This window comes from Agrilus planipennis, unplaced genomic scaffold (genome assembly GCF_000699045.2).
Source record: "Agrilus planipennis isolate EAB-ADULT unplaced genomic scaffold, Apla_2.0 scaffold31, whole genome shotgun sequence".
Classification (NCBI taxonomy): domain Eukaryota; kingdom Metazoa; phylum Arthropoda; class Insecta; order Coleoptera; family Buprestidae; genus Agrilus; species Agrilus planipennis.
In genome coordinates this window covers 1,131,455-1,155,947 of record NW_020439053.1, presented here as the reverse complement: position 1 = coordinate 1,155,947, position 24,493 = coordinate 1,131,455, and the positions used below count along the sequence as shown (strand labels likewise).

Here is a 24,493-nt window from a genome sequence, read left to right as displayed (position 1 = left end):
GAAATCTATTTTGTATTTTACATTTGAAATAACAAATCAAAAAAGTATTTGAATTTTGTATTTAAATACTTTTAAAAAACCATTCTGCACACCTCCAGTACTTACGTATACAAAAGAAGTATAGTAATTAGATTGATTGGTTTAAAAATTTACGAAAATGAAATTTTTGGATACTGCCCTACAGTGGCGTAACTGTCAGTGTTTCATGTGTTCGATGACTTGAGGACTTCGAAAGATTCAAAAGCGCTGTTGTTTTTTTTTTTTATTTCATGTCTACGTAGTACCAGTTTGGAAAATATTGTTCACGATTATAGAATCGTTTTTCCTGTCATTTTGAGAAATTCATCTAACAACAATGAAATTTTCTCTGTGGGCCAAATAAGGATAATATTTCAGACATAATTTCAATAAATCGACATTCGCTCTGTATGTTATTGTCAAAAAAAAATTAATAAAAATACTAATAAACTGTCAATACATAAATTAATTAGTCAGTTAATTACTTACTGATTGTGTTGAAAGTTAGCTTGTTAGCTATTGACAATTAGTTAGTTACACCACTGACCACCAAAGATATTGACTATACGCATTAATTATATTACATGTATATTTCACGAATGAGTAAAAAAGTTCTTTACAAAACGGGCAGACAGACACACAAGTGATCATATAAGAGTTCCGTTTTTCATTCGGACGTATGGAACCCTCAACTAAAAGAGAACTTCTTAAGCTGATGAATAATATTAATTCTATTATTAGACATCCACAAGCATCTCTATCGCGAATTTCGTGAAAAACTACGACAGGTAACTATAATTCGTTTCTTATGTCCAAATGCGAAGGCAAAAATAAGTTATTGTTAGAAATAAACTGTCTTCAACATCCGTTTTACGAGAGCGATTAGGGTCGACTGTAGGGTGGCTTTAACCAGTGTAAGGTTATTCGCTCTAAGATCTCTTTAGCTTGCTGTCATTGTAAATTCCTTTTACCTGGCTGGGGACATTACGGTTAACGTAACAACCAAACAGTATTCTTGTTTTTCGTCTGTTTTATGAATAGATATAAAGGTGGTAGGTGCGTGACTTGTGTCAGATAAGCCATAGGCAATCCCTATTAGGCTTAAGGCAGTAGCGGCCTTTCAGGTGAAGACCGTCTTCATATACCTAATACTTTGTACAGTATTTACCTATCTACTGAGAGTTACTCTCAGAAATGTTTGTGTTTTAGAGAAGATAAATAAAGAATTCCTTTAAATACCCTAAAAAAAAGGTCTTCATGAGGTGCACAATCAACACATAACACTTTGAAAAAACAATAAGTGCAACCTGAAAAAAGGGCTCGAGGTCAAAATGATTTTTTCCCTTTTTTTTAGTTACTAGGCTTCTTACATAGGTACAGTTTTGAAGGGAGAGCCGCCACTGGCTTAAGAATATATACGGAATATTTTACAGCTAATACCTTCATTTTTGCAATTACTTGAAAAGGGATAAATGTTGAAACCTTAATTTGTAGATACCTACCACAGTTTACATGTTTGATATACCTACCCACCAAATAACGATAAAAATTATTTTGTATTTATTTAGACTATCAGTGAATGTATTTTGAAACTTTTCACCAAATAAAATTAATTGGTAGGTATAATGTAACTGTATTTATTTGGGCAAGCGTCTTATACGACCAAGTCAATAATAACGTTATGTACATTTAAAATTACATTTTCAATTTGAAAAAAGTGAAAGCGGAGTCTACTTAGAGGTAGGTAGATACTTAATGAATAGGTGGATTAACGTTTTTAGTCTTTTCTTCAGTTTAATAAAACGTCTTCCACGCCCTTTATATTATAATGTTTTATTTATTCAAATAATTTTCGTAATACTTTTTCAAAGAAAATAGTCGTGAAATACATTTTTACACAAACAGCGCAAAATGACATTTTTGTAATAAAATAGTTTATAATGAAAAGAAACGTTAGTCCTAATTCATAAAAGTAGATAATAATGTCCTAAAACAACGGAAAAGGTCGGGTTGTAGGGCGCCATATTGGATTCCGTTTGAAAGGCAGTAGTTTATGCCATAGTTCTATTGAGTCAGTGCCTTGTGTTCTGCGTCTTCACGACAAGGAGGTGCCCATGCGTAAGAAAGTGGGAGGTGGGCGCCGTGGAAAGGGGAAATGAGGGGAAATTCGGAATGTGTGTTCAAGGTCAGGTCAAGGAGCTCAAAAAGGAAAACGGCACAAAATTATACATACATATGCATGTTTTACAGTCTATGACAGCATCTAATAATTCAGCGAAAGGAAAATTCACTTATTTCAACAATTACACTGACTTAATCCAAATCATTTCGATTTTATCTATAGACACATGTTTTATTCTCGATATTATAAGAATCCTTTGAAGAAAATCAGAAACTAAAGTACAATTTAAACTTCTTGGAATCACAGATTTTAGTCATTCGTATCAAAAATTATAATGTTATAATATTTGTATGTATTTATAATATATATTTAAAGTGTATTTAATTCATTGATTACTTATATATGCAGATACGTACCTATACTGTGTCAGAACCCGAATGCCGCCCGAAATATCCAACATTGTTTCGCGAATTGCAATTTCAATAAGAATGAAAAAAATAATTTTAAACATGTAATTTTTATTTTATTGGTAAACAGGCTTCCCGTTGATGTAATGCAATCTAAATTTTAAACTTAAAAGTAATCGAAATTCGACAGTATCAATTTTTTTTTGTCAACTCTGGAATTAAAAGGGTTTAGTTCCGATTCGCCAGCTATTAAGGTGATTATATATATAAAAAAAAGTATAAAAATGAGAATTATGAATATTTGTTAAACGAATTCTCATCCAAGTTCTCAAGTGTGTGTTATATAGGAAAAGAAATTTGCTGAATTTTTAGCTGATAGATACGTGGAGACACTCATCAGTAGTACTGACGTGTGTTTTTATGATTACGATCTACCTGAAGAGGTTGTTAAACCAAGCTATTAAAACGTTGTAAAAGAAAAATACTTCAACATCTTGTATTTATTCTTCTACCCTGGTTTCCTACTAATTAGCAGAGAATCCATAAAGAACTCGTTCCAGAGGTCACTAACTACATGTATCAAATCAAACAAAAATATTGTGTTATCACAAAAAATATATCCAGCTATTGGTTAATGAATTTCCACTTTCTCTTTCTTTCTAATGAAAGAAAATATTAAATTTCAAAATTTGTCGTTGATAAATAGTACGGACCTGCACAATCAAAGCAGTTTTGATCAGATATATTTGGATATTACAAACAAAGGTAAATATGATATTGTAAGGAGTAAGGACTCGTATTACAATACCAGGTTAAACCGAAGATTACAAGTTAAATTTTGAGTTAGTCAAAATGACTATATAACAAAGTATGGTTAACTGAGAAGTATAAAGTTTAAATACCCGAATAACTTATCCATGTATCTCAGATTAACTAGGGGTTGACGCACGGCCAGAACGGTCGACGTCGTATAAAATTAGAATTTAAGTAGAAAATCTATACTGAAACGGTATTACCTATTATTATTTACGAAAGTAATTGCCAAAAGTAAATGCAGAAAAATATATTATTTAAATAAATCATCATCATAAGGTCGTCAGTTCTAAGACTGGTTGGACACGTACCTCTACTCTTTCCTATCCTGAGCTAAACTTCGGATTTCCCTAAGACTAAAACAACCCTTAACTATTTGCGAACAGTAATCTAATCTAGGTCTACCTCTACCCNTCACTTTAATTGGTTCAAACAGCCAGTACCATTTCTCGATCACCATATTCAATTCGCAATTTATAAAAATGGCGGAATGGAGGAATTTGACTGCGACATTTATAAAACTTCGATAATTTTTTATTGATACCTTTTGATTCACTGTAGTTTTTACTAAATTTTTTCGCTACAATTTTTTTACCTGTATCTGATAAAAGGTTTACTTCAGGCGGACTGTAGGTATATGTACCTAGGTATTTATTTAATACTTTCAACATACTGATTTAAGTAGCAATATCTTCTGGACTGATAATTTTCATTTTAAATTTTGCCGCTGCTTCAGAAATGTACCCGTTGACAGCATGTTTCGTATAAGGATTTTCTCTATAACTTAACTTTGGATAGACATCATTTTGATGTAATACGTATTTAAGTTACCTTAACATTAGGTTTAAACTGAAGGTAACAGTTAGTAAGTTTAAATTCATTGTAATGTCGACATTAGGTAAATGAGTTAACTTTTTTTCTATGAAACCGATATTGATAAAAAACTATTACAAATTCTTGGAGATAATATTCTTAACTTATGTTATTTAAGGAAAAGTAAGTTAAAAACGTCTATCATCTTGTGATAGTCAAGGAGGAGTGTGGTTTTTATATCATACTTGATTAGCGCACATACTATAATTTAGCTGTTAGTTATTTGATCTAAAGCCGCGCATACACTGAGAAACATTACCATTCGTTCGCATTCGTGTGCGTTGCTGGTTGTTCGCAGAGATTCGCGGCAACGTTGCTGGGTATAGATTGACACATGAACAAATTACCCTCCCCTATTTGTATTTACTAGTGTTCTACTACGCTCCACCCATTCGCGACGTTTCATTTGGTGTGTAAGTTTTTATTGTGTTGGTTAAAATGGTGTATTGTAGTTATTACAAATACAAAGGTAAATAAATGTTTGAAAAATGAAAATTGTAGTTTATGAGTTTTAAAAAGTAGTTAATTCTCTGTTTTCTGTTTATTTTTCCTTTTTGTCGCTGTATAATTTTCCCACCCAGAAGTAACTATTACGTGTTACTCATATTTTTAATGTATTAGGCACTAGGAGTGCAGATACTCGTTTATATATTTATTTCTACAAAATCTGAGTCGGTAGGTACTCAAGGAGCGAATAGATCCTCTAGTTTCATATTATTAAATTAACATTTCAAAAAGATATAAGCTTCATGCAGTTCATAAAATTTGCAGAAGTGTGCAGTTAACAAGCAATAATTAAATTTTAAATAAAAACTTTTAAAATACCTAAGTACAGCGACCAAATTTTAAATTTATCAAATAAAAATAAATTAGTGTTACACCCAGGGGCGCAACAAGGGGGGGTCCACGGGTGCCTGAGCACCCACTCGATTGGGTTGGGCACCCAGTTAATTCCAGTCGATTCCGATAATAACCCAACTTGAAAGTTGGGTTCAAATAGTTCAAGCTCGTAAATAAGCAGACGAACTCGATATTTTCAGCTTATACACACGCGGAGTATATAAATAAACAAAGGTAATCTAAAATATTATAATAATTGCTATTCCGTGATGGGAGCACCCAATCAAACTGTAACGTTGTTGCGCCCCTGGTTACACCTAATACAACTGCATCTTTAGTTGGATACATTTACCAAGAATCCAAATACTTTATTAATTTTAATTCATAAACTACAGCCCTCTCTTCCCATCTATGTATTTGTTCAACAACTTTTGCAAATTATATTTGCTATCTTATTATGCAAAGTTGAACTTAAATTTCACTCAAAATGTCTAAAGTAAGTTGCACTCCTATATCTGTGTAAATAAAAGAACATCCAGAACTTATTTTGGAAGAAGAAAAAGTATCCTGCCTAAAATGGTTCCTTGATTTCAAGTCAGCAAAAGTGATCAAAAATAAAATGCACAATGCTAAAACCAAAGCATATATTTATCATATTACATCATATACAAAACATTTCTTGTGCATGAAAATCCTAACTCTATACTTATTGTCCTAAACTTTACTCCAGACTTTGGATAGGCAACCTTTTGTATAACAAGGACCAGAATAATATTTACGTTTCGTACGCGGACCGTAGTACTTAATTGATACATTTTTGTTACTAATTTTTTCTGCTGTTACGAAAATAAGTTGTACGTTTCCGCATTGGTTTAGCAGTGTTTAAGTGATCGTATGCTCAAACAACCAAAAATTCCAAAGTGGTCTTAATAAATTCTATTGCTTATCCTTTATTCTCCATAATTATATTACATTATCAGTTCCGTGAAGCAAATGAATCACATTTAAGTGCTTTGATAACTTATATGCTAGTCAGTGATTTTTCTACACTATATTTATCATAATTAATTGATACGTTTTGTCATCAACACTTTATTAAAGGACTCTTTGCAGATAGACGTAGTATGTTTTGTCGCAAAAAATCCCGTAAGTTTTTTTGGGATACGACTTATACTTTCGTACAATTAATCCAAATACTTGGTTAACTTTAATTTGATCTTCGTGTACTAACTGCTTGACGTCTTTAATTTTCCTAATTGCATTCTTTAGCGATTTGGGACTAAATTTTAATTATTAAATTCTGATTGCCTTTTATTTCCTTTTTTAAATATTGACTATTCTACAGCCTATAGCGTTTTGTTTTAAATGTAGCTTTATATCAGGAAAACAGTAAATTCAATTATTATTAGGCTTCCCTTGATTTAATATAACAGTAGGTAATTGATCTGTAATTGAATAACCGAAATTGAAATTTATATTGGCAGATCAACTCCCACACAAAAATTTCCTAGCTAATACGTCAATAGCTGCACAAGAACCCTACGGAGGTCGCACGTTCTCTATCCTTGTACGTATCCTTATGTTTAGTTTTTAGCTCACCACTACTTACTTTATAGCTTACATGATAGCAGATAAATAATTAACTAAAAATTAACACTTACTAAGTTTAAAAATTTGTATGCAACAATTTGTTTAGGATTATTGTAAAGGGATTTTCTTTATAGTGGACAGATATAACAATAGCAAACATTTTGTCTTTACCTAATCTTGTTTTATATTTTTTGGGACCATTAACTTCTATTTTTAATATTTTGTTGGATACGCGACAATGTCTTCTAAGAGAAAAAGAAGAAAACCATCACTTTAATTGGTTCAAACAGCCAGTACCATTTCTCGATCACCATATTCAATTCGCAATTTATAAAAATGGCGGAATGGAGGAATTTGACTGCGACATTTATAAAACTTCGATAATTTTTTATTGATACCTTTTGATTCACTGTAGTTTTTACTACAGCCTATACATAGCAAAATAACCAAAATCAAAAAAAAAGGGAACACGAGACTGAAGTGGTAAAAGTAAAACAGTTTTACCAATGACAACCCTAATTACCTATTATACATATGCAAAGTATATTATTATTAGACTGCCAAAAATATTACATGTACTTTTTTTCACATTAACATATGTTAATAAAGTAATTAAAGTGCCTATTCACAATTTACAATACAAAATATCTTTTTGAAAAAATCTATAGATGTACCTGTAAGTAGAAAATGTTAATTCCAGTTAAATACCTATTCGTGAAGTGTGAGTAATTATTTTTTTACACACGTGTTCACCGAAACAATTACTTATTTTGAGTGTATGAGTCAAGTTTTTCTGCAAGGCTAAAGATTATTTTAAGTCACCAATGTGCATGCGGTACACTTAAGTGTGTACATGCTATAGGTTCACTAGATTATTACTCCAGCCCCGCCTCAGAAACATTCGCGACAAAAATTGCAAAAGCACTTTTAATTTTTTTGATCTTTCGTCAACCAATAAAAATAATCATTTGTTGAATAATCGTTAGTTTACTTATTTGAACAGAAAATGCAATTACATTGAAATGAGAGCCAAGTTCAAAATTACAAGTATGCGTCATAGATTGAGATCTATACGGGTGCCAAGTTCTATGTAGAAAATCCTAAAGTTTTAGTTACAAGAATATGTAACATTCTAAAATAAATTTATATAACAATTTCTTGTTTCTTAGTACTATTATAATGCTTGTTACTTAATAGGTAATATAAATTCTTAAATTTTAACAGACAATTACACAATGAATTTATTTCACTTGGGATGTAATTAAAACTCAAGATTTGACTTGGTTAGTTTTCATGTACAGGTTGTATTATATTTGTCTAATCAACTTATCTTCGTTAAATTATACGCATGTTGGTGTATGTCCTGTTAGGTTGATGTACAGGGGCGGACTAGCCATAAGGAAGTTTAGGGAATTCCCTCTGGGCCCCCACGATACAGGACCTCTGCATGCCTAAACATAAGCTTTTTGACCGGATAACCCCGAGAATGATAATCATTAACACATGGGAGAGAAAGCAAATAATAAGAAAAATACATTAAAGCCACGAAAATATTACGTTTTATCTCATTTACAAGGGCCTTGATCTTATTTTTTTTTCGTAATTCTTCATGAGTTTTTTAACGCATTTACCGGGTAAAGTGTAATTCATTTGCTTACGTTACCTTTTTTGACTCCTAGAATACCCAGGCCCTTTCATAGTTCCAGTCCGCCCCTGTTGATGTAATAATACTTATGTTACTTATCTAAAATTTGGTTTGTTGGTAAAAACTAGCCAAGTCAAATCTTGAGTGAATTACATCCATAGTGAAATAAATGCATTGTGTAAATATGTAATTGTCTTCAGCCCCTCGACCCCTGCCTGCAGCTTTCTAATTTTAGTTTTAAAATTAAAAGTTCATAGTCGTGGTCGATTTAGTAGTTCCAAAGATTATCCTCCTACATATAAATAAACACAGAAATTTTACCTCTTTATAATATTAGTGTAATATTATTATTAGGTGATGCTGTCTGTTGGGTGGGATTTTAAAGGAATCGTTTTTTTTGAGCTTTTACCGGATAACACAACGATTAATTCGGAAGTCTACTGTCATCAGTTGGACAAACTGATTGATGCACTTCAACAGAAAAGGTCAGAACTAATCAACAGGAAAGGTGTAGTGTTTCACCAAGACAACGCGAGACCTCACACAAGTTTGGTCACTCGCCAAAAGCTTTTACAGCTTGAATGGGATACAATGCTACACCCACCATATTCTCCAGACCTGGCACCATCGGATTATTATTTGTTCCGGTCACTCCAAAATTTTTTAGACGGTAAAACCTTCACCTCAAATGAGGAGGTCAAAAACCTCCTCGATCAGTTTTTTGCCAGCAAAGACCAAAAATTTTATGAGCGTGGAATTATGCTACTACCAGAAAGATGGCAAAAGGTGTTGGACCAGAACGGTCAATATATAATTTAATAAAGTATTTGTTTAGTATACGAAAATTGTCTTTCATTTCCACAAAAAAAAACGAAGTGACTTTCCGAACAACCCGATATTTTATTTATGCATGCATTATGATTTTCTATCAAGTACTTGATTCCAATAAAAATTGTTAAAATACTTGATTCGATTAGCAATTTTTATTTAATATTTAAAAATATCTATTATTTTCCCAAATCTATAGCTTTTGGAATTTTTTTCTCGAACATGATTATCAAATTACTTAACCAAGAAAATTTCACTTCCTGGACGAGAGGTGGTGAAAAATAGATTGCGCGCTAAGGAAGGAAATAAACATGTGGCCTGAGAGTTGAGTTATGCGAGATTTCAAACTTTACACAAGCGGTGGGGAACGTGACTTCAAGAAAGGCAATTCTTGTATTAATTAATATTTAATGATAGAGATTACATTTTGAAAATAGAATTAAGTAAATAACGTGCTGACATTTGTTAACTTTAACAGGAATTGCAATGCTGCAGTGCTGCAGCCAATGCAGCTCTCATGGTCTTTTATAACTTGTAATTAATTCACTTTAAACTGACAGATACAAAATCCTGAGTGATTGAAACTCATTGTAAAAGTTCTGAAAGAATACGACAATAGAAATGCTGAAGATCCGGTATAATTTTTTTGAAGAACTGAAATCTTTACAATTCTTTGCAAATACTGAGATAAACCCCTAAAATCCTCCTGCTATTCTCAATTATGTACGTAAGTCAAGTAAGTTATGAGAAATCTTTGCAAATGCAGAACCTAAGCTAACATCTTACATACTTGTAAAAACAGGAAGGGCGGCAAATGTAGGCTTTGCCCCGGGTTGCAAAAATTCACTCTACGCCACTGCACTAGTGGCGAGTTGAGAGCCGAACCTAGGGATACTCTACCACGTGCAATCATCAGTTTCAGAGGGCGGCGTCATTTTTTTTGAAAAATACGTCGTGATACAGGAAAATTTCTACAAATACCTTCGCTTATTTTTTCATATAAATAATAAGGTAATATGTATAGGTTCAATAAATGTAGTTTAAACGTTTTGGGAGGTGTTACGCTTTGTTCAAATGATTTTGGGAGTTTGGTTAGTTTAGGACAATTTCTAGAGAAGCGTTTAGTATTTTTAAATAGACGTAGTTGAAAAAATTATACATTTTAGCTCATGCAACATAAAAAGCAGAAATGCCGACCAAAAAATGAGTAATTTCTATGCTCAGTGGACGTTTTGCCTTATCTATATTCACGTAGAATAAACATTTCTAAAATATTTAACAAAATATTAATTGATACTATTTACTAATTTGTATTTGTAGCTACAATTTTTGACCGTTAAAAAATTACAGAGAATGAGAAAGGCGCCTGCTAAATTTTTCCAAAAGTGTTACAGAGAAATCCACTCAGTAATTAAAATGGCTCATTAAAATAATTGAATTATAGAAAAACAATTATATAAAATAGTGACATTTTGTGCAATTTGCTATAATATTGAAAGTTATTTTCGTAATAAGTAGAATTTATGGTAACGCATAGCTAAAAGATCTATAAAACACATATCGTGTAGGTATTTAAGTATCAAGTAGGCTGCTTCCTTTACTTTAGTTTAGGGTATTAAAATATAAAACAAACACTTTAGTTTGTAACTAATTTCTTAAACTTAGGTTAGTTATAGTATCATTCATTTACTTGCGAGCCGTGAGGCTGCTCGTAGCGTAAAAATTTGAGAAGAGGCGCGCGAATTTTAAAATTTAAAAACCCAGAACGCTGCTTAAAAACTATTCAGGACGTCCCAGGACACTACAAAAACTAGAACATGTCCTGGGAAAACAGGACGGTTGGCAACCCTACTTTATTTACCGATATCGAGGACTCCCCAAAGGTCTGCATTTCTAAAAATAAAAGCAAGAACATGACCATGAAAACACTCACTTAATAAGTGTTATCTTTCCCAACAGTGACCTTATGATCCTAAACATTCAAATAAAGACATTCTTCGGCTAAAGTTGGGTTAGGTTGCAGTCATAAGGGAACGTACTATACTACCCCATACCCAGCCCATACTACGTGACTCATTTTTTACAATTTTCACCCCCCCACTCCTCGGTGACCACCCGTAGTATATGCCAAGACCCCCCCTTCTCTAGTTTTCATGTAGTAATTCATAAATATGGTTTCAAATCATTTTTTGTCAACAGAAAGTTTTGAGTATAGTCCTAGACCCTAGACGATATTGACTACGTAATGAAAACCTAAACCCGCCTCTGTCCCTGTGACCAAACGTGACATTTTTGAACACCCCCTAATGGGTCATTTGGTATTTCCTAAGGTTACAATACGGAAAGACAACACTTGCTATGGTCATGTTCTTTGTTTTGTTGACCGGAATGTAAATCTAAAAAAAACTTCTTTGATGTCCATATTTTAGTACTACTGTACCTATCTTTTATAACCTTAAGCATACCTACTGAGTATTGAGTTTTTATACGGACAATTATTGTTCCAACGTTGGTTTTATAATCAGAATTGCCACTTAATTTCTACCTCTTATTTTATCGACTACAGAAAATTGCTTTGTAAGCAAGTACCTACCTAGCTATTTACAATGCCATGTTTTACCAAATTTAAATTTAGGTACCTTTGTCTGCTACCATTACTGTATTACTCCAATACACTGTATGTTTACACTTTAAGTTCATAAATAACACTAAATATTAGTTTGTATACGTAATTACACTTTTCACACCGAAGAACGAACAATTATCAACAATTATTATACGATATACATAACATAACCTCTAATTTAAAATACAGCTGTAGAATTTGCATGATTGCCTGTTTCATGTACTTCGTACTTCGCCAAAACTGTATTGTCTTGTACATGCAGGTATTAAGACACGATTTTGTTTAGTATATAAAATTGCATTTCATAATTAGGTAAAATTCAGAATTCTGTCGAGAACACGCAATAGGTATAGGTAATCACACGTATTCGGAGAAACTAATAAAGATTCTAGATGCCTCATAAGTGCTTTTTACAGATCATATTTTTTGGAATTTTAACATTATTATTATTAGGTATATTATAAAACGAAAACTATTTTTTTAAAAGAATGCTTAAGTACCTTTTTGGCCATATATAGCAGCCGCCACTGTATTTTTGAAGTTAATACTTAGATAAAATTAATATAATTATGTCAATCAACATATTAGGTGTTAAGTTTAGCTCATTTGGTGTTTGATAATATTTTCGAAAACAACATCAATACAAAAATGTATTTTTTAAAAACTTTTGTAAGTGCCTACCAATATTAAATTGTTTTATGTTATTATCCAATAAATTATTACATGCTTTCAATTTCGATGGTAATTTTATAGGCACTTCATTAAGAAGGTTATTTTACAGTTTCAAAAGTAGGTTCATTTTTTTATAAATGCAGTTAATTTATGTACCTATGTACGTATCTTACCTGAAGTAGATCTTACAAAACCATCACTTTCCAGCACTAGTTTCTTCTCCAACGAAAAAAAGACGAAACAGCTATACCTAATTAATTAAAAAAATATTTTATTGTTACCTATCTTGAAAATAAAAGAAGTTTAAATCAGGAATTTCCAGAGAAACTTTTAAATTTGTTATTTTTCGTAACGACTATTAAATAATCAACATTCAGAACTTACTATATATGTATGTATATTTTATATTCAATGTAATTACTAATAGTATAACATAATATTAAGCAACAATTTTATTCTACTTTTAAACAAGTATAATAAAATTCAAACGTATCTTTTGTTTGATATTTATCAACCAAAGTCCAATTCCCCCATTATTAAATAGTATTTGAACTTAGGAAACAGTAACTTTTCGATTAGTATCATAAATGTATCTATGCATTAAAAATTTGTTGTAGAAATAAATGCATTTATGTAAATGAGAAAATTTATATAGTTACCTTCACTTAATGCACTACATGAATTTGCTTAAAGTTAGAAATAAAAAACTGAATTAGAATTGTTTTTGCAAACGTAAACAATGCGCCATCTTACAAGCATTGATGTTAACACCGATGTTATACTCTGTTACCGTATCTATTTAAATAAAGATGGCGCCAATACGGTTTCAAATAATTGGCGGGAATGTAAGATACAAATTCAAAATGGTATAAAATTTTTACTAAATATTAGAGAAGATAAAACAAATGCACTATTGCATTCTTTAGCGATTTGGGACTAAATTTTAATTATTAAATTCTGATTGCCTTTTATTTCCTTTTTTAAATATTGACTATTCTACAGCCTATAGCGTTTTGTTTTAAATGTAGCTTTATATCAGGAAAACAGTAAATTCAATTATTATTAGGCTTCCCTTGATTTAATATAACAGTAGGTAATTGATCTGTAATTGAATAACCGAAATTGAAATTTATATTGGCAGATCAACTCCCACACAAAAATTTCCTAGCTAATACGTCAATAGCTGCACAAGAACCCTACGGAGGTCGCACGTTCTCTATCCTTGTACGTATCCTTATGTTTAGTTTTTAGCTCACCACTACTTACTTTATAGCTTACATGATAGCAGATAAATAATTAACTAAAAATTAACACTTACTAAGTTTAAAAATTTGTATGCAACAATTTGTTTAGGATTATTGTAAAGGGATTTTCTTTATAGTGGACAGATATAACAATAGCAAACATTTTGTCTTTACCTAATCTTGTTTTATATTTTTTGGGACCATTAACTTCTATTTTTAATATTTTGTTGGATACGCGACAATGTCTTCTAAGAGAAAAAGAAGAAAACCATCACTTTAATTGGTTCAAACAGCCAGTACCATTTCTCGATCACCATATTCAATTCGCAATTTATAAAAATGGCGGAATGGAGGAATTTGACTGCGACATTTATAAAACTTCGATAATTTTTTATTGATACCTTTTGATTCACTGTAGTTTTTACTACAGCCTATACATAGCAAAATAACCAAAATCAAAAAAAAAGGGAACACGAGACTGAAGTGGTAAAAGTAAAACAGTTTTACCAATGACAACCCTAATTACCTATTATACATATGCAAAGTATATTATTATTAGACTGCCAAAAATATTACATGTACTTTTTTTCACATTAACATATGTTAATAAAGTAATTAAAGTGCCTATTCACAATTTACAATACAAAATATCTTTTTGAAAAAATCTATAGATGTACCTGTAAGTAGAAAATGTTAATTCCAGTTAAATACCTATTCGTGAAGTGTGAGTAATTATTTTTTTACACACGTGTTCACCGAAACAATTACTTATTTTGAGTGTATGAGTCAAGTTTTTCTGCAAGGCTAAAGATTATTTTAAGTCACCAATGTGCATGCGGTACACTTAAGTGTGTACATGCTATAGGTTCACTAGATTATTACTCCAGCCCCGCCTCAGAAACATTCGCGACAAAAATTGCAAAAGCACTTTTAATTTTTTTGATCTTTCGTCAACCAATAAAAATAATCATTTGTTGAATAATCGTTAGTTTACTTATTTGAACAGAAAATGCAATTACATTGAAATGAGAGCCAAGTTCAAAATTACAAGTATGCGTCATAGATTGAGATCTATACGGGTGCCAAGTTCTATGTAGAAAATCCTAAAGTTTTAGTTACAAGAATATGTAACATTCTAAAATAAATTTATATAACAATTTCTTGTTTCTTAGTACTATTATAATGCTTGTTACTTAATAGGTAATATAAATTCTTAAATTTTAACANGTATAATAAAATTCAAACGTATCTTTTGTTTGATATTTATCAACCAAAGTCCAATTCCCCCATTATTAAATAGTATTTGAACTTAGGAAACAGTAACTTTTCGATTAGTATCATAAATGTATCTATGCATTAAAAATTTGTTGTAGAAATAAATGCATTTATGTAAATGAGAAAATTTATATAGTTACCTTCACTTAATGCACTACATGAATTTGCTTAAAGTTAGAAATAAAAAACTGAATTAGAATTGTTTTTGCAAACGTAAACAATGCGCCATCTTACAAGCATTGATGTTAACACCGATGTTATACTCTGTTACCGTATCTATTTAAATAAAGATGGCGCCAATACGGTTTCAAATAATTGGCGGGAATGTAAGATACAAATTCAAAATGGTATAAAATTTTTACTAAATATTAGAGAAGATAAAACAAATGCACTATCACACAAACTCGCGGGTATCGTCTGTTAACCATCCAGAGTACAATCTTATTTAATGTGATTAAATATCGACTACTGAATTTAACAAAAATAACATATTAATCAATTTAAAAAGTAAATAAATTGAAAACATTAAAATAATAACTATATTGTAACTGTATTTTAATTTCCTAATACAGGAAAGTTATTATAAAGAATCAGAAAAACACAATTAATTTTTGTTTTACGTTTCAATGTCACTAGTCTTTTTATGATTTCGTGAAGTCGATTTTTGTATAACAAATAGACTGCATAACATTGGACCAGCCGTAATTTAATTTGTTCTTACCTTTGTATATATCTTCTTATTAGGTTTTCCATTTAAAATTAATTTAAAATATGTATTGGGAAGTTCATTGGCTGAATAGCAAAAATCGTACTTATTTGTTTAATTGTATAGCCAAAACCAATTTTGCGAATTCTTCGAGCACTGTATATTAGAAGTGTCTTTATTTTGACAATTTTTAAGTTGTATGCTTACAGGACTAATAAGGTTTGAAATAATAAAAAAAATGCCGTGTGGTATTGTTAAGAAGTTTCTTACGCTGCTAGAAAAATATCTGGAATAAGAAACTTTTTTCAAAAATTCTTACGTTAGTATTAAGTAGTGTTTGTTTGAAATTTAAGTTTGGTATCTAAATAATATAGGATTTAGAAAATTGGTTTTCGTCACTGGATATTCAATTGTTTTACTTCAGTCAAAGTATCTGTTCCAAAAAAATTGAAAGTATTGACTATTATAATTTTAGTTTTAGTTAGATAACAATAATGTTTCTTTCATTCTTTTTTTGTTTAAAAATTAATAACACATTATTCCTTATTCGTATATTATCATTAAATTATAAACATTCAACGTTTACAAACAGAAACATTTTTTAATACTCATATTGAACGGCATGAGCCCCTAGGGGCGTAATAATTCAAAAATTGTCAAAATAAGAACCACATTAATTTATATAATCCTAATGTGTATATGAATATTACAAAAAAAAAATATTAATCTTTATTGTAAACAAATTGTGACGAGCACAAATCAGTGTGAACTATTTGTTGCAATTGTATAACAAAAAAAAATTGTACTGACTGTATATGAGCATAATAACAAAATATTAAAAACTACATGAACTGTATAGCAGTATTAGTTTAATATTGTAAAATATGATATAAATGTAGATCCGGCTAATTTTTGAAAAAAACAATCTTATCAGAATCTTGTCCATTACTACAAATAAATAACGTCTGCTGATTGTTTGTTACATTTTTCTTTGGCAGATTTTGTGGACGTTAATAAAATTAAATAAATCGTATGGCAACACAAAAAATATCTACCGTTAAACTTAAAGCATACGAAATTATAATAATTATGTTAATTGCGCGATCAATTCGGGCATATTACTAATATAAAAAAAATACTAAAATATGTATAAATCTATAACCTAAAACAGATATCACACTCCTTTTATAGTTAAAAGTGAAAATGTTTAAAATAATTTAAATCTGAAAGAAAATCGGCAGTAGAGTACATTGTACACTCAATTTTTGAAATAACGCTGGAAGCCTGCAATCGTTTTACAGTTGTAGGATAGGTACGTAAGCTTAAATGCTACTGGGATGTTAAAGGTGATATCCCAACCTGTCTGGGGTCACCTGTGCCAGGGGTATCGAGATTCTTTAGTAACTGTGATAGCCAGTGTTTTGTGGATTTGTCCTCTTGCAAACAGGCACTGAAAGTATTATCACGCAATTGATCTGGTAAACATTGCCTTAACGCTTCACGAGCCCTTTAAATGATAAAAAATAGTTTGTCAGATTTTTAAAACAACTTTACATAACCGATATTTTGTCAAAGAATTCTTACAATAATATTGCGTAAAAAAATAAGTAATTCATACCATTTGCTCTTATTTGGAAATAAATCAGAAATATTTGATTACTTTTGAGAATTTTGTATCAAGCCTATGAAAAATGCATACACAAATGGGGAAGTACCAAATACATAGGGGATTTATAACAATGACGGAGCAGTAATGGCAAAATATTAACTTTTAAGGCCAATGGACATTCGTTTTTTGATTCTAAAAACGATGGTTTAATTTGTTCACGATTACGGTAGACTAAAATAAAGTAAAATTATGCAGGACTTCCTTCTGATACCAAAAAGAATTTGTTCTGTTTTATTTTTAAACTATTTGCTAAATGTTACAGATCAAACATTTTTTTTTATAATTATGCAATAATCTAAAGATCTGTATAATTTATGCTATTACAATGATGATTGTAGTTAGTTAATAAAATTTTACTTACCTAGGATTATCTGACAGTCTTAAATAACACCTAACAACATGCTTCAAAAGCCTTGCAGAAGGTTCCTTCGCTAATGATAGTACCATTTTACCCTAGAATACAAAAATTGTACAGATCTCTAGTTTAATTAGGGTAAAAAACAGTTCCAACTTTACCAATATCATTGCTACATGGCTAAACCTATCATATGTTTGACAGATATACGACAATCCACTGTCATCCAACAAAATTTTTTGCAAAATAAACGTTGCAACAGTTTTACTCAATTCAGAGCCTGATTCCATTATCCGCAAACATAAAGGTATAATTTCTGTGGTTAAAAGAAACGTTATAACTTCTTGTTCATCAGTCTGTAAATAAATCAAAAAATTAATAAACTAAAATAATTACAAAAATTATTCATGTATTTTAATAATACATATGTATGTATACACATTTAACACCCACTTGTTTCCTAACTGATGATTTCATGTTGTAGTATTTAATATTAATGATGTAATTGTTTTTAAAGTTTTTTAACAAATAATACATCCAAGTTACATTTAATTACAAAACGTTGTATTACATCAAAATTTAAAATAAACTTTAAAAGTACTTTATAAATTATCCTTACTTTTTAAAACATTCATGTATATACTTTTAAGGTAAATAAATCAAATTGTTGTAAACATACCTTCACTAGGGCACCAATAACTCCTAAACTAGTTAAACGAAGATATTCGAAAGGTCGTGTCTTTGAAACAGTATGTAAAAAGGGATACAAAAACAAAGGTATATGAGCCAATAAAAATTGTGATCTTGTTTCAGGATGTGATGCAACACACTGCAGCAATGCTAGAGCATTGCAAACTCTAAAATGTTCTATTAATAACCTGTACAGTTTTTTTAAGCGATTGTCTTTTTACCTATTAGATTGATGAGCTGTCAATGTAGCAGGATTAATAGCTGGGTATATGTTTATAATTTCTTGAAGAAGAGCTGAAATAGTGCCAAAACTATTCCATAACATTGGAGCCAAATCAGGCACAACTTCCCGCTTTTTACTGTACGATAAATGAATTATAAAAAGATCCTTCCTAAATAATATGTTATAAAATTACCTTAGTTCCAGTAAAGCATTTTCTCTCGTTTCTGGGTTGGTCAATTCAAGAATCCATTGGTATATTTTTTCTCTGTCAACTGTCTGATTAGCAGGGCTTGGTTGAGTACTCATTTCTGACTTTGGTTATGAGGTTACGATTTTTCAATAATTCTCGTGTCAAAACAAACTAAATTAACAAAAGCGGCTTATATAATTCAATACTATTAATGAGACGATGTTTATTAGCAGTTCTGTTAAAATACCTACGGATATTCTTGTTGGTTAAGTGTTGACTATTTATACTAATATTCAAACTATAATATAATCAATGCAATATATGGAACAACTGTAAAAGCAAAATTTAATGTATAAGATACTGTATCAATTTAACTTTTTAAATTAATCTCACCATAAAAATTATAAAATTAATATTATGTAAAAAGTACAGCATTTGTTTGTATACCATGAAGTTAATCGCTTAACCTAATCTAAGCATGTCTGTTATAGTTTATTATGTACCTTGCCGCTTAACCGCTAATTTCACGATAGAACATACATATAATTGTGTTACAGAAATGACGTTTAATGTTATACCGAACAACTTCTAAGCCAATGATCTAACACCATAGACGTACAAATACGGTGTAATAGTGAACAGTACACATTTCCTTAATCTATAGTTATACTCTAATCTCTTTAATCATGCGTTAAGTTGAGCTTCGTTCTAATTAATACAACTTGGATATACAGAGTATATGTTGGGTTGCATACGCTCGATCGCCAAAACTAGTTATTGTGTAAATTTCAACAAAATCGTTAGGGGATTTTGAGTATTTTAAAACGCAATATATACATATATTTACATAGTATTTATTGTTTCATAAAAAAATATTTTACTGAACATATGCATTTATTGTTTAAAAATCTACACATAATTCAACGATTAACAGAAAAATTTAACAAAGTAAAATCACGTTATAATTTATGTGGATATAAAACTGTAGAACAATAAAAACAATGATAATGAACATGCGGTCTATTACATAAAAATGTTTTGGTTACTAATCGATAAAGCTTCCGATTTATACTAACAATAAGTCGGTTAAATTTAAATTAAAAAAAGGAAGTAAATTAAAATTTCATCTTCAAAGAAACTTTGCTCTTGTATAACTTGATTAAACAATTATTTTTAAATAAGCCTTACAAGTTTGTAAATTCGTTATTAACTTATCACAATGAAGCAGCACATGACTTACATGATATAAAAAATATTCAATTTTCTAGTTTAACAGTCCTAGCCGTAACTTTATACTTTTGTACTTAATGATCTACTATTTTTGTAAAGCACTTGTTGTTCCTATGATTCATTTAATGCATAATTAATAATTCAAAAATAACAGAACTAATTATGGAGCATTTTCTTGAACCACTGAACTGTTCTGCTTAAAATAAAACCAAAACGTGTTGGTTTTGCATAAATAAAATTATTTACAACCCTATTTGGGCTTTTTATATATTCAGAAAAGAACTGAGATGAGCAGTTTTTCTGAAATATTTTTGAAGCTCTGTAAATCCATTACTGCTTGTTATTAAAAATTAAATTAACATTAAGTTACTTATTCTGCATGATACTCAGGTAAATAAAAGAATTTCGATAGGGTACCTTTTTTTTCAGGAACCATTACTTTTGAGCCCCATCTTTTACTAATTACATCCTGCTGAACTAGAGTACAAATATCTTCAAAATGATACCTGTTATATAAATTAACAAAGTTAAATAAAAATCCGAATTTATATTATTATTAACTTACTCATGCCAGTGATTCTTCAAATTTTGACAGAAGGATTGTATAAACCAAGTACCATTTTTTTTATCTCTCACTGCACCAAAACCAGGAATTGTTGCAGTAAATACAAACATATCAGCATAAGCAATTGCTTCCACAGGACTGTCCATCTCCAAAGAGTCTATTTCCTCATTTATATCAACATTTATAACTTAAATGAAATGATTACTTATAAAAGTACATTAGAATTGCATTTAAGTAGTTATACCTTCCTGGCATTTACTGCCCTGGCATGCTTGTAGAATTAAAATCTTTGGCTTTTCTCTTAAATTCTTCAGATTTTTCCTGCACATGCTATTTTTAATCTTATTAACATCAACAGGAATACTGTTAACTCCATAAACTTTACCTAAAATATTTCCTTATTAACTATAGCTAATGATTTGAAAAGCTTATTTTATTCTTATTAGGTTGCAAACTTCTTAAAATTATTAATTATTACACTAAATATCGTGTATAAGAGGTTTACCCGTTGATCTTTCAAATAATTAAAAATAAACATGCTCTACTGCACTTATCTCAAACAAGAGTATAAGGAAGATTACAGAGATTGGTCAGTAAAGATGAAGTGAGGGGAAAAAGTTCACGAATAGCAATAAAAGAATGTGTTTAGTGGATAATCCGATAGTAACGATGAAAAATAAAAGTAATTCATTCACCTTCAGTACCATGGCTCAATACACATACGAAAAGACTAGATTCGTCAGTTATTTTCATTACTACTTGCTCTATAACAGTAATAATCTCTGCATGAGTTTTGTTTTTCTCAATATATACTGTGAATCCAAATGCTTTAAATGTTTCTTTTAATAGTACTTTATCTTTTTCAGTACCCACTCTGTCTTCAAGTTTTTCATCATGTAGCAATAAGTCCTATAAAAATTGTTTTTAAAAAGGTTGGTGTCCAATTTGTTTTATTTCATTGATAAATTTACTAACTAACAGAAACCTTCAGTTTTTTTCAACAGGCTTAATAAGCCAAATCTATTTGTGATAATAATTATTACTTTTGTTGAATTTTGTCTTTTTGCTTATACATTAAAACAGAAAATTTGTTTTGTCAGTTGCAATATTATAAAAAATTGACTTTATAAAGTAATGTTTCCTAATTGACTAATGATTCTTTGAGATTTTAAATATAATTTAATTGAAATACTAAATTACAGTAAAAAAGGAATAGGTACCTTTAAATTTTGATCACATTCAGTATAAAAATTTTCCTGATCAATAATCAAACAAACACCAGGCCGATATTCATTAATTTTATAAGATAGATCAGAATTTGAAATCTTCCTATTTCTAGAATTGCAGTCATTTTCAGAGGAAGCAGACACTGATGATCTACGGCTAAAATCACTTCCACCTAATTCCATAACTCCAACATTTTGATCTACACAAAAGTTGCTAACTTTATCAGACATTCTTTTTTGACTTTGGCATGTTTCCAAAGCATATTTTTTCTTAGTACCATTCTTCAATGGTTTTATTTCTTCACAACCATTACTTTTGCAAAATTTTTTCAGTTGATCATAAAATGCTTCAATACCAAGTTCTTTTAGTATTTGGGCAAATGAGCTCATATCATCAAGTGATATGCATTTTGTACTTAATAAAGATAACAGTGTTATTTCTAAATTTTCACTGCTGTAGTGTATGTTACAATCTTTGTACTTATTTTGTAAGTATGAAACAAAGTTTTTGGTTGTTTTTGAATCAAAATGTTCACATAGCAAGTATAATAGTTTTTTAATTGGGTCTACAAATAAATGCCCATACATATTTCTTGGTAAAAATCTACTCTCTATGTCTTCCATCATATCTAAAATTGTATATCATCATTACAGAATTTACATTATGATAGAATTGTTTACCTAACTTTCTTATGATTGCTAAATTTTGAATTATTGCTAAAGCTTCCAATAACTTATCATGCCAATAGGGATTCGACTGAGATGATTTGGCCCATTCTGTAATAACATCACTTTCTGAACCATGTTTTAACAAAAGTAAAGTTTGTAATGCAACTTGGATGTTATCATAAAGTAAAAATACCAATGAAACCTAAAATAATTGTAGTTTTTAGGGTTTGAACTTCAACAAAACACATTCATAAATAAAAAATACATTAGTTCAATAACTGTAAATAAACAAGTTTGACATACCTTTTCATCAAAATCTAAATGTTTTTCAATAAATGGCAAATTTTCCAGAGTAATATGTTTTGTATGAATTGGGTAATTTCCTGAACTTGCTGAATTGATAGCATCAATGGTGCAGTTGATGTTATCCATTGTTAATTCGTCTTCACTTTCCATCAGTTCTGAATCGGAAACGTCTTCATCTCTGTATACAACTTCTGTATCAGAACATGTATCAGAAAAAATAGTAGAAAAACTAGTACCCATTATAATTCTAGTAAATTTGTTTTTTCCCCAAGGATTTCCCCTTTCCTATCTCAAGGAAAATATCATCGAAATATGTAGAACATATGTACAATGACATACATACAAGGTAAAACATCCGTATCACGCCTTTTTCGTAAAAGTAACTTTTTCTTGTTAGAAATGGCTTGGTGTTTTGAGCAATTTTTCTTTAAAAATAAACATTTTTAGATAACACTCCCCAGTTAACGGTTCATTTTGGCAATTCCCGTTAACGGTTAAACTCCTGTAGTACTGCTTTAAGTTGAAGAAGTCTATTTATAAGAAATTCAGATGAAAAACAGGGGGAACAGTGTTAAACAATTTTCTTTCTAAATAAATATTTTAAAGGTATATAACCTATGAGAATTTCACTCACAGTTACTACACAACCATAGAGGCACGTAAGAGACGTACCTACTTAATAATCCTTTTTTATCATTAAGATTAACTAATCGCGATAACCATTATAATCAATCATAATTTAATTTAATTAATACTGTGCTTTTTGAAAATCTAACTTTTTTTTGGAAATTAATTATTATAGAAATGCCGGCTCACTTATAAAAAATATATAAAAAAGAAAGTTACCAAAAGAAAGTAGTGGGGAAGGAAGGTGCTTTAAACATAATATTTTTTTTGTAAAGAAATAGTTACGTATATAGATACGAAATACGAAAGTACATAATCATTGTAATTCAGTAATTTTAAAATTATGGCAATAAATACTGTGTGTATTTCAAGACTCATCTAATAAAGTGGGATAAAAATCCCTCCCTAAAGTTGGTCAGGAACGGGGAGAACTTTTACCCACTATAACTTAGTTTTTCGTTTTTCCCAATAATTTCCAAATAAAGTATTTGTTGTTTAGCTTTATGCTCTTCAAAAGTGTAAAACACCTTTCCTTTCCCCCTTCATGATTTTTCTGATATACTTTTCATAAGTGAGCCATTTTTTACCATTTCTAAAAAAAAATAAGTTTCCAAAAAACCCGTGATACGAAAATTTTACCGTTATTTGCTTATGTCATGTAAACTGCCCAATATTCTTCTTTCTTTGATTAGGAAGTAAATTAAATAGCTCATTATACTTTTCTTACATATTATTATTTGTATTTGTAATTTTGTAACGTGGACCAATCAAATTCTAAGAGACTGTCGCATGTGTGTGTAGAAGTGTGTACTAGTTGCATGAACAGTTGTCAGTTGTTGTACGTTATTGTTGCATGTTGTATGGTGTAATTATCTGATTCGACCATAACAGAAAAAATTATTGTACTTTAGTTTTAAAAACTGATTGATTTATGTTAAAAATCAAAATATTTACAATGGTTTCTAATAATTAAAATGCTTTTAATTGAAACAAAAAATTATTAATTGATTATTTATTTTGTGAAAATATTAGTATAATTCTGTGTAAATTGTAAAATTGAGTATTACCAAAGCAGTTAAGTTCT

General features: G+C 30.0%; 2 protein-coding genes across 6 annotated transcripts; both read right to left on the bottom strand.

Annotated features, from left to right (window-relative positions):
- Positions 1-16,372: 16,372 nt before the first annotated feature.
- Positions 16,373-19,410, bottom strand: LOC108732862 (CCR4-NOT transcription complex subunit 9). Of its 2 annotated transcripts, XM_018463856.2 has the most exons (8): positions 19,180-19,281; positions 19,038-19,116; positions 18,790-18,957; positions 18,595-18,732; positions 18,363-18,540; positions 17,845-18,039; positions 17,690-17,781; positions 16,373-17,166 (listed from the first exon to the last, which is right to left on the bottom strand). In XM_018463856.2, the coding sequence occupies exons 3-8, from the start codon at positions 18,900-18,902 to the stop codon at positions 16,989-16,991; spliced, it is 894 nt and encodes a 297-aa protein (XP_018319358.1). In that variant the 5' UTR covers positions 18,903-18,957; positions 19,038-19,116; positions 19,180-19,281; the 3' UTR covers positions 16,373-16,988. The 2 variants fall into 2 exon arrangements, with proteins under 2 accessions (XP_018319358.1, XP_018319359.1); XM_018463857.2 differs by lacking the exons at positions 19,038-19,116; positions 19,180-19,281 and adding an exon at positions 19,290-19,410.
- A 251-nt stretch (positions 19,411-19,661) lies between these two features.
- On the bottom strand, positions 19,662-23,568 carry LOC108732887 (caspase-8). Of its 4 annotated transcripts, XM_018463884.2 has the most exons (9): positions 23,126-23,568; positions 23,019-23,067; positions 22,780-22,960; positions 22,489-22,678; positions 21,802-22,436; positions 21,277-21,490; positions 20,826-20,966; positions 20,582-20,768; positions 19,662-20,522 (listed from the first exon to the last, which is right to left on the bottom strand). In XM_018463884.2, exons 3-9 carry the CDS (start codon positions 22,930-22,932, stop codon positions 20,387-20,389), a joined length of 1,656 nt encoding a protein of 551 aa, XP_018319386.1. In that variant the 5' UTR covers positions 22,933-22,960; positions 23,019-23,067; positions 23,126-23,568; the 3' UTR covers positions 19,662-20,386. The 4 variants fall into 4 exon arrangements, with proteins under 4 accessions (XP_018319386.1, XP_018319385.1, XP_018319383.1 ...); XM_018463883.2 differs by having other exon boundaries at positions 23,019-23,568; XM_018463881.2 differs by having other exon boundaries at positions 22,780-23,067.
- Positions 23,569-24,493: the final 925 nt, after the last annotated feature.

What these genes read in the sequence shown, in the direction of transcription:
- LOC108732862 (XM_018463857.2), bottom strand. Translation starts at nt 18,902, where the DNA reads ATGAGTACTCAACCAAGCCCTGCTAATCAGACAGTTGACAGAGAAAAA. An exon ending in ACAGCTCATCAATCTAATAG is followed by an intron (nt 18,541 to 18,594) that starts GTAAAAAGACAA and finishes AGAACATTTTAG; the next exon opens with AGTTTGCAATGCTCTAGCAT. An exon ending in GCCATGTAGCAATGATATTG is followed by an intron (nt 17,782 to 17,844) that starts GTAAAGTTGGAA and finishes TTTGTATTCTAG; the next exon opens with GGTAAAATGGTACTATCATT.
- LOC108732887 (XM_018463881.2), bottom strand. An exon ending in ATTTAGATTTTGATGAAAAG is followed by an intron (nt 22,679 to 22,779) that starts GTATGTCAAACT and finishes CAATTATTTTAG; the next exon opens with GTTTCATTGGTATTTTTACT. An exon ending in ATTGAGCCATGGTACTGAAG is followed by an intron (nt 20,967 to 21,276) that starts GTGAATGAATTA and finishes GAAATATTTTAG; the next exon opens with GTAAAGTTTATGGAGTTAAC.